Here is a 17,008-nt window from a genome sequence, read left to right on the forward strand (position 1 = left end):
CGGGGTGCCGGGAGAACTGCAGTTCTCTTGGCATTGGTGACATCATTGTGAGTTTTGAGGTATACGAGCAGCTCCAGGGCTGCAGCAAGCACTTCACTCACCTAAGCTTAACAAACTGAATGATTTCCAAGGAAGCAAGAGCTGCTGAGAGGCCAAAGATGGGGCTCTGCCTTGGCTTTTGGGTTTGTTTTCACATGTACTTTTGAAATAATGGCTAGCATGCAGGGGGACCTCACCTGTTCCTTAGACTGTGAGCGCCCAGCCCTCTCCTGCACACAGCAGTGCCTGAACAAACTGACTGCTCACAACCCAAGTCCATTTCTTTCTTCTATTGTTCATCTAGGTCCCAACAAAGATATGGACCCTCCCCCCCCAGGTGTTGTAAAGCCAGGGGAGTGAGGGAGCTCTGCTGGCATGACCTCCGATCGGGCCACATCTGTAACAGCAGGAGAAATGAACCAGTCCCCCAGGGCAGGGACAGCTGCCGGAGTGTACTCACCCTCATTCACTTATAACCTGCAAAGGGGGGCTGTGTGCATTTTAAATAGACTAAATAATCCGAAAAGCCACTATTCTGAATCGCTTTTATTTAATTTTACAGAAACCTGATTGGAATTTAGTATGTAATTATAAGTCCAGTAACAAGTCTACAAAAATGCACATACAATGCCAGAATTCCTTAAAAGCAACTAATATATTCTTTTGCATAAAACATGCATTAATATGAACTGCCATATGTTAGCCAAAGTCAGTCTCTACAAGAAGAGATGGCCCAATACAGTCAGTAATAAACCCAGTTGTGAACAACAGGTAAAAAAGGAGGTTTTCTGGTTAATGGAAAAGAAGGAATAGTGCCTTTCATACAACAAGCCCTTCAGTACTGGGTGACGTGTACTATTGTGCTGTAATGCATCCCCTGACACGTGGCCTGACCTGTCACAAGGAAGGAACTTTCTGGTATTCAAACATTTGAGAAGATGAACTTGCAGACCACAGCAGTACACTACTAGTACAGCCTTGCAGAGCTGGGGTAAAAATCCCGACTTGGAAGAGTTCCCAAGCCGGGAACTGGAAAGTCTCAAAATCTCAGAGATGCCAAGCTTTCCCATCTAGCCTGTTTACCCTTTTTCTACAAGGCCAGCTCAGGGCACATAAGCATCTCCTGTGGCCATGAGACCTTCCAGCTCCACACATCACTCACTCTTCATGAGGGTCTGTCTGCATTGGGAGGCGTGATGCAGAAAACGTGGGACCATTTCTTTGAGGCCTGGACTTCCTGTAGACTGAGTTCATCTCACCCAGCAATCAGTGGGCACCCGTGTAAGTGACTGCTCAACACACAAAGGAACATTAGTATACACTTGTGGCCCCAACGCCTCAAATGCTTGTAGTCACATACCTCAGTATGTCATCCATTGTCAGGACAGACCTCATTCCTCCAGAGGGAGATAGCAACTGAGGGCTCTGTTTATCAAAAGGTGTTTTCCACGTAGACTGAGGAACTTGAAAGAGAGTTCTAACCAACTGAAAGGACTTCCCCTCAAATACAGGGTTTTATACAACATTCCATGGAGTTCTTCAAAAGCTGTCAGTCATTAGGGAACCAGCTATGGGCATTACCGCTTATATACATAAAGCTCACTGGCGCAGCCTCGGGCCTTGTTTGGAATCTCTTCACACAAGTCTGCCTCTCCCCGACAGGACACTCACTGCCCTGCTCACTATGAGTAAGCCAAGTCAGTATCTTTTTTCTCCAGAACAATTTAAGGGGGGAAAAATAATTTATTGGGGTTCTAGTAACATTTTCCTAACAGAACAATATCAAAATAGGTCCGTTTTTAATATATGCTTATGAATATCCCTGATAATACAAAGACACCCAGAGGACTCTGTAAACCACTGAGATCTCACAGGGAAGTATCCGGTCTGTTTTCTAGGCAGCAGAAGAGGGACTAAGTAGACTGGCACATTCTCTCCAGGAAGCCCTGTGAGCACCACAGTTCTGCAATACTAATATTCTAGTGCCAGCAGAATTGTGAGTGAAATTTTCACTTTAGATTGGTTAGTAAAATTCCTAACAAAGGTTCGCTTCCTCAAACATCGGTCCCGGCGACTCCAGAGGTTCGGCCCAAAGGAAAACGAGTTCCGAGATCCCTTGTATGCCACGACCGAACCTCAGAAAGCAGGGATTTGGGAGAAGGTGACCAGGCTTGAGGAAGCTTTGACCCAAGGCACCATGGTCCCAGGGCTGAGGGGACCTATAGCGGGTCAAGCTGACAGGAAGAGAGCTTCCGTGACGCCCCCAAAGCAGGTCCTGGAAGACAACAGCTCTGTGGCAGAGCAGACACCTTCGGAACTTAAAGAGCAAATCATTAGAAAAGAAACTACTTTCTCAAAACCAAACCAAACTTCTTAAAACGTATAAGCAGATAACCCTGGATAGACTAGGGGTGGGATCAGGGCTGTATTCTGTGGAATGAGTTGCTTTTAACTGAGTCAGAAAGAAGAATGCTGGTTGTGAAATCAGCACAAATATTGTGGCTGCTGTAGTTAAGGAGAGTAAAGGAAGCTGGAGGCCGGAAGAGGGGCCTCTCCACAGAGAGGATGGGAAGAGGACCAAATGTGAAATATGCCTCCTTTATTCCTGGAACAGGAGGTGGCATTTTCATTGGCCTGGGTGAGAAGGCGCCGTCCTCCACTCTAGCTGCAATAATACTGCATCCCATCCACTCTTCTTCTCTTTCTTGACTGAAATTCTTCAAAGAACTGCTGGATGTCCTCTCTCTTAACAACCTAATGATGAAAAGCAAAGATTAGGAAAGGGGACTACATTACAGAATAGCGGTAACCTGTAGTTAACACAAGTCAAACAATACTGCTGATGAGAATTGTTTTAATGTGTAATTAATTATACTAGCTCCCTGTTACAGAGAGCTCATCCAGGCTCAGACACTGGCCTGTTCAGGGTCACACTGCTAGGCAGAAAAGCATATGGTGCCAAGCGTAGTAGAGTCCACCAGCTCCCTTGGTTTCCTCATGCAAAATGAGATAAAAGCAGCACTTTTTATGCTTTTGAAGAGATGAAATAAAATGCCTGTAGAACACTGCCTGGCACATAATAAGTTCTCAATAAATAGAAGCGAAAAGAAAAGTGACAGAGCAGCATAAAAACAGAGAACTCTAAGGGTCTCCTAGACCCCTGCTCTCTTTCTTCACCACAGCTGACTTGGGAATGTCCTCAGCTCTGCATAAGCACCCACAAAATACAGTGTTTTGAGATTTGGGCTTTCTTCTTTACTGAAAAAAAGAAACCAAAAAACATTCCCCTCTTTGGAGAGTCCAAATTTAAAGATATTTTTATATAAACAGAAAATTGGCAAAAACCATATAGAAATACAGTGGTACCTTGGTTTTCGAATGTCTCCGCTGAGGTGTTCACGAACACCGTAAATTTTATGGATCTATGGTATCATTAGATAGTAAAATTCATGCTAAATTTGCAGTTTTAGGGGTTGATTTTAAAGGTTTGGAATGGATTAATCCATTTTGCATTACTTTCTATGGGGAAACCGTGCTTGGTTTTCAACCATTTCAGAACTCGAATGGTCTTCCGGAACGGATTACATTCGAAAACCGACGTACCACTGTACTACTCTTAGTAAATGGATATCCATTTTATGCAATAAAAATGAAAAATTGATCTAATTTTTGGGAAAAGGATTGGAGCATCATACAAAGGTGTTTACGATATAAGCAAAATAAAATATTAAAAATAAGAAAATAAGACAAGGGGAGCATATGGCTAAAAGTAAACTGGGACCGCCTAGAAGGAGTCCCTGTTCAGCCCAAGACTGAGTCTTGCCAGTTGATCTGATCTAAAGCTAATGGCCATCACAAGAGACAGGTTTGTTAATTTACAATTTAATTATAAAGGTAACACGTGCTTATTGTTATGAAGAAATGAAGGCAGGACAGGGAGAAGGAGGGAAAGAGAAAAAGGAAGTAGTGAATGTATGTGAGAAAGAGATAAAGAGAAGAAAGAGGAAAATTACTGGTGTATAAAATGAAAACCTTCCTCTCTCACTCCCCATGGTTAAGTGCTGCTAACATATACAAACGGCAGTGCTTACTTGAAGAACTTTCTTGGGGTAAGATACTTATTAATCCTCTAAATAAAAGAATATTTTCTCAGTACTCTACCACAGACCAGTAGCTGATACATCAGTTTCATAAGCACCAAGAGGAAAAATGCTGGTCAACCAGTGAGGAACTAGAACCCCTAACAGATTTAAGATCTAGATGGCTAACGTACTCCAAGACAGCTGCAGCTCAAAGCGCTGATGTACTGGGCTAAGTGGCTTGGAAGTTTACACTTAAAAGATGCCTGGAAGTTCCAATATGAAGGATCTTTCCTGACCTTGGGTCACAAACATGAAACACTGAAAAGCAATAAAAGACAAACATTTCTCCTGCAAGGATACTGTGGGAAGAGACCTAAAAGCACACAAATTGCAGCATGTAATTTTTAGTTTCTAGATGTCCTCAAATGGTCACAGCCAACATGCAGAGTAGAAATGTTAGAGAATAATAAATACTTGGGCTCAATAATAAATCATCTGATCGGTTTATCTCTGAAAATTTAGTTTCTAAGTGTTTTTTAATAGTCGGACACAAACATTAAATAGAGGCGGTCCATCATCTAAGAATGTCTAGAACTTGCTAGCATTATCTTCTGTGGACAAATACAAGCACAGCAGATTAAGTCTTATGGCAACTTAAGGTGTGTGTGTGTGTGTGGTAAAGATCTAGTTAGTAATGTCATGGAACAAATAATGTAAAAATCATATTTTCTGTCCTTTTAAATCATCACGTCAGATTACAAAATTCTCTCATGAAGATTCATAAAAAGTGACTCTAGTGATAACAAAGATGCTACCGTGTTTCCCCGAAAATAAGACCCAGCCGGACAATCAGCTGTAATGCGCCTTTTGGAGCAAACATTAATATAAGACCCGGTCTCATTTTCCTATAAGACTGGTTCTTATCTAATATAATATAATACCGGTCTTACATTAATTTATGCTCCAAAAGACGCATTAGAGCTGATTGCTGGCTAGGTCTTATTTTCGGGGAAACGGTTTGTTGCAGAAAAATGTGAAGGCTTTGAATAAAACTCTCAAATGTGAGTCTACATTAACCAGAGAATAGCCTCTGCAATAGAAATAAGAATAACTCTAGTATGATAATGCTGGGAAACAGGAAGACGTTCACACTGACAGTGAAAACCATTCCCTAAAAGATGAGAAAGCCATTTAAGAGAAGGCTCTTCACTTCTGACGTCACAATTCATTTTGTAGAAGGGCAGCACTGTGACCCTGTCCAGAAATCCAGGCCGCTGCAAGTTCTTCTCACATTTATGAGAAAGGAGCAAATGGCCTGAAGTAGGCTGGCAGAGACTTCTCCCAAGAAAGCTAGTCTCACAAGCACTTCCTGGGTATCCGGCAGACCCCTGTCTAGTTAGATTTGTATGTCTGGCTACAGCAGAGCAAAACATTTACTGTCCACAAGGACAAACTTAGACCATGAAAAGAAAAGTTAAATTTTATGTCTGCCTTCGCAAGATAGAATTTTATTTTTTTTCAATTAGTGTTCTATCATGAACATTCTTCTATATTGTAATATGTTTAGTATTTATCATGAATATTTTTTTATTCCTCAATTACAGTTGACATTCATATAAGTTTATACTAGTTTCAGGTGTACAGCATAGTGGTTAGACATTTATATAATTTACAAAGTGATCTCCCTATTAGTACCCACCTGGCACTATCCATAGTTATTTCAGTATTATCAACTATATTCCTTATGTTGCACTTTACATCCCTGATAGAAAACTATTTTAGAAAGAAATTCATCACAGAAGTATGAATAGTAAAGGGTTACGAAGTATTTGTAAATTCATCTGGAAGACTATTTTAAAACATTATAAACTGTAGAGTCAGTGTCTCCCCTTTAAGGTATATAGATTTTCTTGCTAGCAAGAGAACTGCTTTAGCCCCCAATTATAAAGTTCTTTTATCCTAAACTATAGAATGCAGAATCCCCAAAATGGGGCCTGGCTTTAATTTTTTCCTGCCTGGTCAGTTTTCCTTCCTCCTCCAAGGATCCCTGCTTGAAGGTCAGGCTCGGTAGAATGGTATGGCAATCCAATGGCTTCTCCTAAGCGACACGTACTCCCTCCAGATCCTGTGTGACTGACTGCTTCGTCCCTCTGGCCCAGGCTTGGGAAGGACTCCAATGAGGCTAGTCCGTTGGTGTTTCACCACCGCTTACTGACTTCCCTTAGCTCTGCCTGCACTAAACTTTCAAGGATCCAGTTTAAGATGCACAGTCATTTCTCCCATCAAAGAAAACAAACAGTTTATTTAAAACATACAGGACTATGATTAAAATTCTTTAACTCAACATACCGTGCCTTCATCAGCAAATCTCTTGAGATAGTCTTTAAGTTCAGTCTTCAAGTCATTATATTCTAAATCAAAAAATCAACAAAAAGGACTTACGCCATTTGCTTTTAGAAAAAAAAAATTGCTTTTACCACAGACATTTGAGTATATTACTAGTTTACATTTTTCTTTAAGTGAAACTGCATAGAAATTTGTTCCCAACTTCTCCAAAATTCCTTCATTTTGATATCTGGAACACTTTTTCGTTAAAAAAGAAAACCTCAAAAGCCAGAGAGGGCCGGCCCAGTGGCTCAGGTGGTTAGAGCTCCATGCTCCTAACTCCGAAGGCTGCCGGTTCGATTCCCACATGGGCTAGTGGGCTCTCAACCACAAGGTTGCCGGTTCAATTCCTCGACTTCCGCAAGGGATGGTGGGCTCTGCCCCCTACACGGCACCTTGAGCTGAGCTGCCTCCCGGACGGCTCAGTTGGTTGGAGCGTGTCCTCTCAACCACAAGGTTGCCGGTTCGACTCCCGCAAGGGATGGTGGGCTATGACCACTGCAACTAGAAAACAGCAACTGGACCTGGAGCTGAGCTGCGCCCTCCAAAATTAAGACTGAAAGGACAACAACTTGAAGCTGAACGGCACCCTCCACAACTAAGATTGAAAGGACAACAACTTGACATGGAAAAAAGTCCTGGAAGTACACACTGTTCCCCAATAAAGTCCTGTACCCCTTCCCCAATAAAAAAAAAATCTTTAAAAAAAAAAAAAAAGCCAGAGATATCCTCACTCCCAAAAAGACAAGCTACGAATTTTTAAAAAGGGTTTCCTATCTCTCTGGAATTCTAATATTTGAAATAACCTCAGACTTGTCAAACACTAAGTTTTAAGTCATACACTCACTCAACAGAGTGTATTGTGTATGAGGCACGTTGAGGGCTACAACAACGATTTAGATGCAGCCTCCATCCTCAGAAAGCTTTTCGTCTAATAAAGGCAAAAGGAAATTATCCAGTAGTTACAAATAAAAGATAGAAATGATTGATGCCATAAAAGGGGTGCAACGGTGGTGGTATCCCCATAGAAACTGGTTGGGATGGAAACACTGAAACAAGTTGGGCCTGCTGGAGGAAAAACATGTCTAAGCCTGCAATTCAGGGTTTGGGAATATTTTCTCCTCAAAAAGGTGAAATGCTTTGCTCAAAAAGAGGACATATAACGCTCAATGAAAATTATTTTTCACTGGATGAAAAACGAAATTGATGCTCTAATATTCTTCACTCACACATCTACGCTGAATCAAAATAGCACATATTGTGGTTTCTCGAGCATGTAATTACTCTGGCACGTAACCCTGACTCAGTGGGAATAGCAACTAAAAATCCAGCAACATTACAACTAAGCAAGTGTAGCTGAGGTCTATTATAAATTCCAAATTTAAGCTTTCTTCATATTAAATTAAAACAACAGGTATTAGTCATCCTCCCTATACACATACATTTTTTTTTTCAATTGTGAAGGTAACTTTATGAACTTCATGGATTTTCCCACCCAAAAGTACTTGCCACAAATAAGTTCCACTTGCTGGACTCTGTTCATGCTGTTCAGAGTGTCCATTAAAGGATCTGTCTTGCCGGCTGCCTGGTCCACCTTGCCCTTGTTTTCATAAGCCAGGACCGTGTCATACTCATCTGTCAGGAACAGGATATCTAGGTCGCCATACATTTTCTTGAAAAAATAAAACCAGTTTCCCCATTAGAACTGTGTGTCATTCTCAGAAAGTCAACGTCATGAGAATCACTCGAAGAAAGTGTTCTTAATGTTTTTTAGACTAACTGCCAGAAAAACCTAAGCCTTTTAGCACTGAGTTGCTTGAGTGATTTATTCTTTTTGCCCAACCCTCTCTTAGAAATCTCCCAACTTCCTAACAGTTGTTGTATGGCCTAAGAGCGCTTTACTTAAAAACCACTGACTTACTATAACTCGCAAGCAATTTGTGTTTCCAAGCAATTCTATGATATAAAAAAGCTAAGAATTGCTTTTTCCCACTAAAATGAAGATAAGTAAATAAAAAGTAATGCATAAATTCTTCATTTCTTCCATAAGCATGCAGACTACAAATACTATTTCATAAATTTGCTTAATATAAAATTTTTTTAAGTTCTCTACACTCCTAACATCAATTTCATCAATATGTTTTTCAGATGTTCTTATTTTAGGCATAAGTTTACAAAACATACTAACACTGATCAGGTACTTACCATACAGTCTTTGCAGGTACATAACTTGCTACGCCAGTTCAGGGGCCAATAGGTGGCAGTGTCTTTCTTTATAAAATGCTTAGCTTTAAACTCCCGAAGTTTGCAGTCAGACTGTGATCCTGTGTTGAGACTTTGATTTGTAAACGCTGTCTGAAATAAAATTAAGTTTTGAAGTGTTTTTTAAACTATCATAGTTTAGATTTTGAAAAAGGATTTCTTTACGCAAAGGATACAATGCTATAGAGCTAACAGAATTAATTCTGCTTAAGTTTTCTTTCTTTTATGGCTCCTACTTCATATGTTACCTGGAGATCAGATTCAGAACTAGAGCTGGCACATGGTTCATTAGTGTGCTCTGCTTTCACTTCCTTGTCAGCGTCCTTTCCAGGCTCTGGACTGTCCTCTGTGAGGGCACCATCTTGATGATCTCCATTTTCAGATTTGATCACTTCCTGATCACCTGTTCCATCGACATTCAGTGCCAAGCCATCATCCTCGGCAGGTACTTTGGTTACTGTGGATTCAATGGAAAAAAAAACCCATGTACACACATATCCACAGACATATTAGACAATGAAATCACTTTGCCTGATTAAAAAATATTTCAGAATCTGGAAAAGGAGAGAGTCAACCTTAATCTCTGGAATAATGAGAAAGAAAATAATCAGTACTTTTTAAGGTTATGTCTGCCTAATCCAACAAGTTCAAATAATTAAACAGTTTATTTAAAAATATCAATGACTACTTCAGCACTTTATATGTAAAGGAGAAAGAAAAATACCCCAGATGTTAGAGAGAGATGGGATACCTCAAGAAGAGGTAGAAGGAAGAACTGAACTGCAAACACAGGTAGCAGGGTCGTTTTGAAAAAACAACCAGCTTAACTTTATGAGAGGAAGAAATCAAAACGGATGGGTAGAGGCAGGCGAGAAGAGAAATAAGGAGCTCATGGCATGATGGCATTTCAGTTTAATAGGAGATGAAGCCATCTATTGACAGGGAAGGACATGAAGGGCGGGGGGGAATCCAATTAAGAAAACCCAATGAATGAGAAATACATACAGGTCCAGTGGAAAGAGAGAGAAAGAACTAGGAAGAGTATGAACAGAAAGACAGCACCAAGTTTAAGAACTCTGAGCTAAAACAAAAGTTTAGGATGAGATCTTAGGTGTGGCTATGCTGCTTGTGGTTGGTACGTACGGTGAAGTGTTCCCTAAAGGTGAGAAAGAGAAGAAATTATGAGGCTAGAGCAGAATAGTATGAGTAACTGCCACTTAAAAAAATTCATAAACCCATATAGTATTACCAAAAAAATGAAATATTTAATGCCTCAAGACCATTCATTGCTGAATAGTTGTTTGGGGTCAATTTCTTAGTGTATAATAAAAACACTAGATAACATACTGTACCACCCACCACTCCTCCCCAACAGATAGCATGTCTTACATTTTAAAAAACAACGTATTTGGGTTCTATTTATCTTTCCAAGTCCATTCAAAAACTGCCTCCTTCACGTTTCCTAATTACAGTCTCATCCATACTCTGCATCATGCCATTTATAAGTACAAATTTGTTCTTGGTAGTCTCCTATTCAATCTCTAAGTACTTTGTGGAGAAAGAACGTATCCTACAGTTTTTTCTATACCTCAGAGTCCAATTAAAAATAGTTGCTAAAAATTCTGGACTTGAACACAAAAATTTCACAAGCACAAGTTTGTGAGACACCAGCTCCACAGAGACACCTACCTGCCAGTTGTGCAGCGTAAGCCCATAGGAAAGAGCAGCGTTTCATACAGGCCTGGCACACCATCTCCTGGAAATCCCCACTCTCGGGGGGAATGGCACCAAGATGCTGTGAGTACAGAAAACTGAGCATTTTTCTTGTGATCTCCAGCTTGTCCAAAATGCTTGTTATTTTATAAACAAATATTGCAATAATACACTGATCATATCTTTATAGTATATTTTTAGAAGAGTAACTATAATGTAAAATATAACACAACTTAAAAAGCAAAGATCTTGTCTCCTTTTGTGAAGACAATGGCTTTAAAAGGTAAAGGCTTTCCTTACCCTTCCATGGAACCAGTCTTCACAGACTACACACTGGATCATCTCATCTGGAATCTAACATGGAAAAGCAGTTTGTATGTCAATGATTACACAGAATTCTGGCACACAGTAGAATTAGATATTAAGTGATTGTCTACCCAATCTGTGAGAGTGCTATCCACGGGGCTACCCAAGGGGAAAAGGAAAAAGCAGATCAAGGGGCCAAAGAGAAGTTCGTTCTATATGAACTGGTGCTACAGAGATAAGCACTTGCAAGCAACTGCCAAAGCTCTGTCATCAGTTATTTAATATCTGATTCTCACAGAACTTTATAAATAAGTAATATATCCTCATTTTATACATAAACCCAGGCCCAAGAAGGTATTATGAATTGATCAATATAGAATGTGACAACTGGGACTTTTATCACACCACGCTGCCAAGTAACTGAAAGTAAATGCTGCAATCTCTTGATAATATGAACAGCAACAACTTCCCTAATTTGAATAAATAATTAAATTCTGGCCTAGGAAAATTATAACAAAGGGCATAGACTATTTTTAGAATGATTTTCCTTTTATTCCCAGCTTTCATTGTCTACTAATTAACATTCCAATGTTATTCTGTCCTTTCCTTAAAATGGGTGTACGCACGTGTGTGTGGCAGTTTTATTCTTTCTTCTGCCTTGATCAATTTCCTCATTTTCTGTCTTTTGATTCAACAGTGTTAATAACAATTTACCCCATACCTTAAAATACTCAGTTTTAAGGTTTTATCTGTTAACTCAAAGATATCTTCAATTTTCTCCTCTAAATAATTTGGTTCAATAATTACAGTTCCAAGACAACAAGAAAGCAAGGAAGACAGCAGGAGGCTAATTTCTCTAAATACAAAGACTCCTTCAGATTAGTAAATGCATAAGCAAAACCCAACCCAATTAAAACGTGGGCCGCCCCCTGCAACTAAGATTGAACATGGCACCTTGAGCTGAGCTGCCTCCCGGATGGCTCAGTTGGTTGGAGCGCGGGCTCTCAACCACAAAGGTTGCCAGTTCGATTCCTCGACTCCCGCAAGGGATGGTGGGCTGCGCCCCCTGTAACTAGCAACGGCAACTGGACCTGGAGCTGAGCTGCGCCCTCCACAACTAGGACGGAAAGGACAACAACTTGAAGCTGAACAGCACCCTCCACAACTAAGATTGAAAGGACAACAACTTGACTTGGAAAAAAGTCCTGGAAGTACACACTGTTCCCCAATAAAGTCCTGTTCCCCTTCCCCAATAAAATCTTAATGAGCCACAGATGTGAAAGGACAATTCAAAGAGATGGCTATTAAAAATGTCCAATAAGTTCATGAAAAGATGCATAACCTTACCCATGATCAAGGAAAGGAAAAATTTTAAAAGATACTGTTCTTCGTCTATCAGAATGGCAAAATTTTGCAAGACTGGAAATATATAGGGATGACCAGAATGTTGGGGGGAAACCAGTATCATATACTGTTAAAGGCTGAACCCTTTTGCAGACATGATCACAATTTTAAATACAAATATCCTGTGACCCATCAATTCTAACTCTAGGTTTCCATTCTACGTAACTCCTTGCAGTTTACTCAGTTATACTACGGTATAAAGATGTTCACTGCAGCTTTCTTTATAATATTGAAAAAAATAGACGATGCCATTCTGCTATAGAAGAACATTTAGGTGCTAACTTATGGCATGTCAAATTATGGAATACTCTGCTGCGATTAGAATGAGGTAGATTTGTATTGTTTAACATGGAAGATATGTATGATATACTGATAAGAGAGAAAAGCAAGTTGCAGAAGTGAATGTTTAGAATTTTCACTTCTGTTACAAGAAAAGGAAACTACAAACTAAAACATACAATCACTCATTTATATGTGCACAGAAAAAGGTCTAAAATATAGATACACCAAAAATGCTAACACTGGTTATATCTGGGAGGAAGAAGGAACAGGAGGGAGGAAGAACTCTTTTTAAATTTTCTGTATACTTCTAATTGAAATTTTTAACAGGATCCAATTTGTACATCCCATTTCTTTTCTTCCAGGGAGGCAAAAAGTTAAATACCATTTTTTGAATAATGTTTGGGGGAGTGGAGCAGTCAGGCAGAGGGAGAGGAAGGAGTAAGGTCCTAGTCTTGGGAAAATCCTGCCCAGTATTTCATTCTTATGATGCAAGAATGAGAATAGTTGAGCTCTGTACCAGTTATAGATCCAGCCTAGATTCATCAGGAGGGATAAATATAGAAACATTTTACAAACCCCAAATCCCCCCTGAATAGCTATAGAGGCCCAAATATGACAAGACGCTGCTGAAGAGTTAGAGATGACACAGTCCCAGGTGTTAACCACCAATTCTCTTACCTCATCTTCAGGATCAGGATAAGGTCTCTTGCAAATGCAGTACAATCCAAAAAAGTTGTCATTGTATTTATTGCCAGAATTTATCTTTGCTTTGTCCTGAAAGGTATTAATTTCAATACATAATATGATCTAAGTTTATAATTTCATGCATCAGAAATTCCTATATTCAGTAAATTTCTGCATTCTGTATCTTTCCCCCAGAAGCTGGTCTTTAACTTTCAAAGTACAAAGAAAAAGAATTCACTCCCATTAAAGGGATATTTTTCCCAAGATACAAGGGGAAAAAAGATAAATTATTTTTTGTACCTTCTTTGTAGAAATTGGGGGGAAATGAATACACCTATTTAATAAAATAGTGATAAGTTAATCATAAGTATTAATTATAAACTATGTTAACTGACATTGGCCTAGAATTTCAAAGTACTTCTTAATGCCCAGCTGTAATAGCCAAAGCCTCCAGATTACTAAGAGGTATTAATAAAATAAAAAGCAGTCAAGAAAACTGTCTAAAAATAACTTGCAAAGGAGAGAAAAGCAAGACAGTTTTAGCAATTATGATTGAACAATATAAAATCCCTGACTTTCTCTTCCATTCCTGTTATTTCACTAAAGATATTGTAAAGCAGTTTTTGTTAGTCAAAAAGCAGTGAAAAACTCCTGTGTGCATCTGGCCTACATTCATTATTACCCAGTTTTATTTATTCAGTTTTTAATCATACCATTGCTCTTTTAAAAACCTTAGAGCATGAGCACAACCAACATAAGGCAACCTAAATTACTTCAAAGAACATTTCCCCAAAACCTTTCATATTTATTTCAATGTATACTGTAGGCTCTGAATATGTTTGTTTTCTAACATGGTAAAAAATGAAGTCTAATATTAATTTGCCCCTTTGCAAAGAATAAGCATAAAAACTTCTCTTTTGGAAAATATTTGGTTTGTATCCACTTTGTCAAATATCGATCTCAGCTACTTTTGATGCATTTAGTTACAGTGCTTACTTACAGGAAATAATTTGCATTCCAAATTTTTAAACTTGCTATTTCCACAATCACAACGAAAATTTCTGAAACAAAAGAGGAAGAGCCAATTTTAATTTTTCTTTTAAATCTAATGACTTCTTTAAGTTCATATCATAGCCTCTTCCCTCTCAACTCATTTCTAGGATGTAAAAGGTAGTACAATCCAAAAAGTTGGATACATGCTGCTCATGTATCAATTCAGAATTTCTTCAAGCACATAACAATAAAAGATTTAATAATTCTGGAAATTAACATGCATAGAGATAAATATCTGTATCACATCCACAGGCACACATAAGTTAATGGCAGAGAAAGATTTGAGTTTGTACCATAATTATATTTTAAAAGCCCCCTGGGAAAAACTGTCTCGAATTACGTAAACCAATTATAATAAATTTTACCAGTACACAGCTACTTTGAATGGAAAAACAAGATTAAGAAATAAAGTGCAGCTGGGAAAGAATCTAAACATTTAAAAAATATTCAGCACCAATCCCTGACTGTCTTTACCTTTTTGTGTACAGCTCAAATAGTTTATGACTTCCATGACATTCATAACTGCAAGCTAGGCAAATTCCTGCTGGTTCTTCTCCCTCTGGGGTGCAGGTACTACAAGCATATAGTGCTTGTCTCTTTACTGAGCCCTAAAAGACAGCCCCAAAATAGAAAAAGATAGAAAATAAATTAATGAAGTGTGGCGTAGTTACCTAATAACCATACTGTGATCTGAGAAATAATTGAAATCATATTATCTGTGGTCAAGATCTTATAAAAACCACTAAAACTAATAAAAAAAGCTTACACAAGAGTACCAAAGCACTGTTGCATGTTTCATGTCATCGTATGGGTACTATACTAGTGCTTGTTTTCAAACAATTTTTTTCTTAGTGCTAGGTAATTTAATCTTTTTCAGTCAGCTGTGAATAAGTTTGTTTGCTTAATCATTTTGACGCATGAAAATGTAGGAGAATGTGTTAGGTTTATGTTAAGTAATATCACACTTTAATTCTGGAAAATGCTTGTGATTCCACAAAAGAGAAAATCAATGCATTAATCAATTCAATTTTTAAGAGATGCATGTTGAAGTATTTAGAGTTGTATTATCATGATATCTGGAACTTATTTTCAAATGGTTCAGCAAAGAACAAAGGACAAAAGTAAATTATAAAAAAGAGGAAAAAGATAAATGTGCTAAAGTGTTTAAAAAATGAGTATATGGAAGAGGTACACAAGTGTTCATAATAGTCTTTCAATTTGTTGGTAGATTTAAAATGTTTCAAAATAAAAAGCTGAAAGAAAAACGGGGAAAACTTTTAGAAATCTTGATAATGGTTACCTTCCTCTAGAAAGGAGGGAGTTTCGGGGAGTCAATGGGAAGTTCCGGGGATGCCAGTGATGTTCTATTTCTTTATCTGGGTGGCAGGTCCCTCTGGTTTGTTTTCAACCCTACATATAATCTAGGCAATTTGTCACATAATCCACTACGGTATAAAATTAAAATTTAAGAAAATCATTTTATAAAGCTGACTACACTCCAAAAATAGTTTATGTACAGATTTTAAAAAAAAAAAAAAAAAAAAGGAAAGCAGAGAAAAAGTTGTTCTAGAGGTGACCAAAGGTTTTAAAATACCAGCCAACATCTGGGACTATCTCTGGATACCAGGTGTATTAAAAAAAATCTAACCACTTTGCAGTGTAAACTGGTCAACGATGACAACTGGTATTATGATCTCAGTCCACACCACATAAAGACCCCAAGACTCTCTCCTCATTCCCCAGTTTTCCACTCCACCGCTCTGGAAAACAATCTTCTTCATCCTACCAATTTCCATCTCTTAGTTTTCTTCTACCCACCTCAATCCACTTTTGTACCTCGAAATATAGGATGAGTCACCCAACACTATATCACACCCTCTCAAATCCTTCTTCATGACGTCTTCCAAAAGCCAAATTTCCTCTTCATGTGGACCTTTCTCTCCTCCCTTCCTTCGCCAGTGCTAGTGCTGCTCTAGTTCCCATGGGGAGCAGACTGCGTAACGACACGATACCTGCTGCTTTTCGCTAAAAATACCAGCTACCGCTGGTCAAACTAAATTGCAGAGGAACTAGCTGTCCAGGAGTCCAGCCCACACGGGGAGATTTTCAAATTAAGGGCTTTTTCCTTTAACTCTGTTTTGACCCTCACATTCGGTTCCCAATAAATACTCTTAGGATGGGAAAAGTAAAGACAAAGATGTCTGGATTTGAGAGGTCACGGGGACGGTTCCGTGAAAAGCAGCCGGGGCACACGGAGAGGAGACGGGGGAGGAAGGAAAGCAGCTGCTCCAAGGCCAAAGCCTGGAGAATCCTGAGCGGCCAAACGAAGATCGAGGAGGAGGGGGCCCTGTTGGACCCAAGCTGCAGAGGGGCCACGGCGCTGGGGGTGATGGGGCAGCTGGGCCTGGGATGGGGAAGCCTGCGGCGAACCGCGGCCTCAGACCACCACTGCGAAGCCGGCCGCGGCAGGCGGGAATAAGTCCCAGTCCGGTCGGGAAGAGCAGGTTCCGCGGGAGCCCAGGGGCGGCGAGGCCCCCGCCGCGCACCCACCTGCGAGTAGGAGCACTTCTCCGAGTCGCTGCCGCCCAGTACGGCGCACGCCTCATTCTCCAGCTCCTCGTCCTCCTCGAGTACGTCGACCAGCGATACCACGGGCTCCAGCTCGGACTGCCGTCCAGCGGGCCCTTCAGCTCCGGCCATCGTCAACTGTCACCCGGACCCCAGCTCCTCTCCGGCGGAGGCGGGAAAAGCGGCCGCGAGAGGCGTGGCCGGAGGAGGCAGATCCTGAGAGCCAGGAA

The 17,008-nt window shown here is 39.8% G+C and overlaps 1 protein-coding gene across 1 annotated transcript; it reads right to left on the bottom strand.

The window, feature by feature from the left end:
- Positions 1–570: 570 nt before the first annotated feature.
- Positions 571–16,988, bottom strand: UBR7 (ubiquitin protein ligase E3 component n-recognin 7). Its single transcript, XM_019745405.2, has 11 exons — positions 16,761–16,988; positions 14,685–14,818; positions 14,158–14,218; positions 13,152–13,247; positions 10,782–10,835; positions 10,458–10,563; positions 9,017–9,225; positions 8,712–8,861; positions 8,016–8,178; positions 6,471–6,532; positions 571–2,793 (listed from the first exon to the last, which is right to left on the bottom strand). Exons 1-11 carry the CDS (start codon positions 16,908–16,910, stop codon positions 2,701–2,703), a joined length of 1,278 nt encoding a protein of 425 aa, XP_019600964.1. The 5' UTR covers positions 16,911–16,988; the 3' UTR covers positions 571–2,700.
- Between the last annotated feature and the right edge of the window lie 20 nt (positions 16,989–17,008).

The sequence above is a fragment of the Rhinolophus sinicus genome, linkage group LG03, assembly GCF_036562045.2.
Source record: "Rhinolophus sinicus isolate RSC01 linkage group LG03, ASM3656204v1, whole genome shotgun sequence".
Classification (NCBI taxonomy): Eukaryota; Metazoa; Chordata; class Mammalia; order Chiroptera; family Rhinolophidae; genus Rhinolophus; species Rhinolophus sinicus.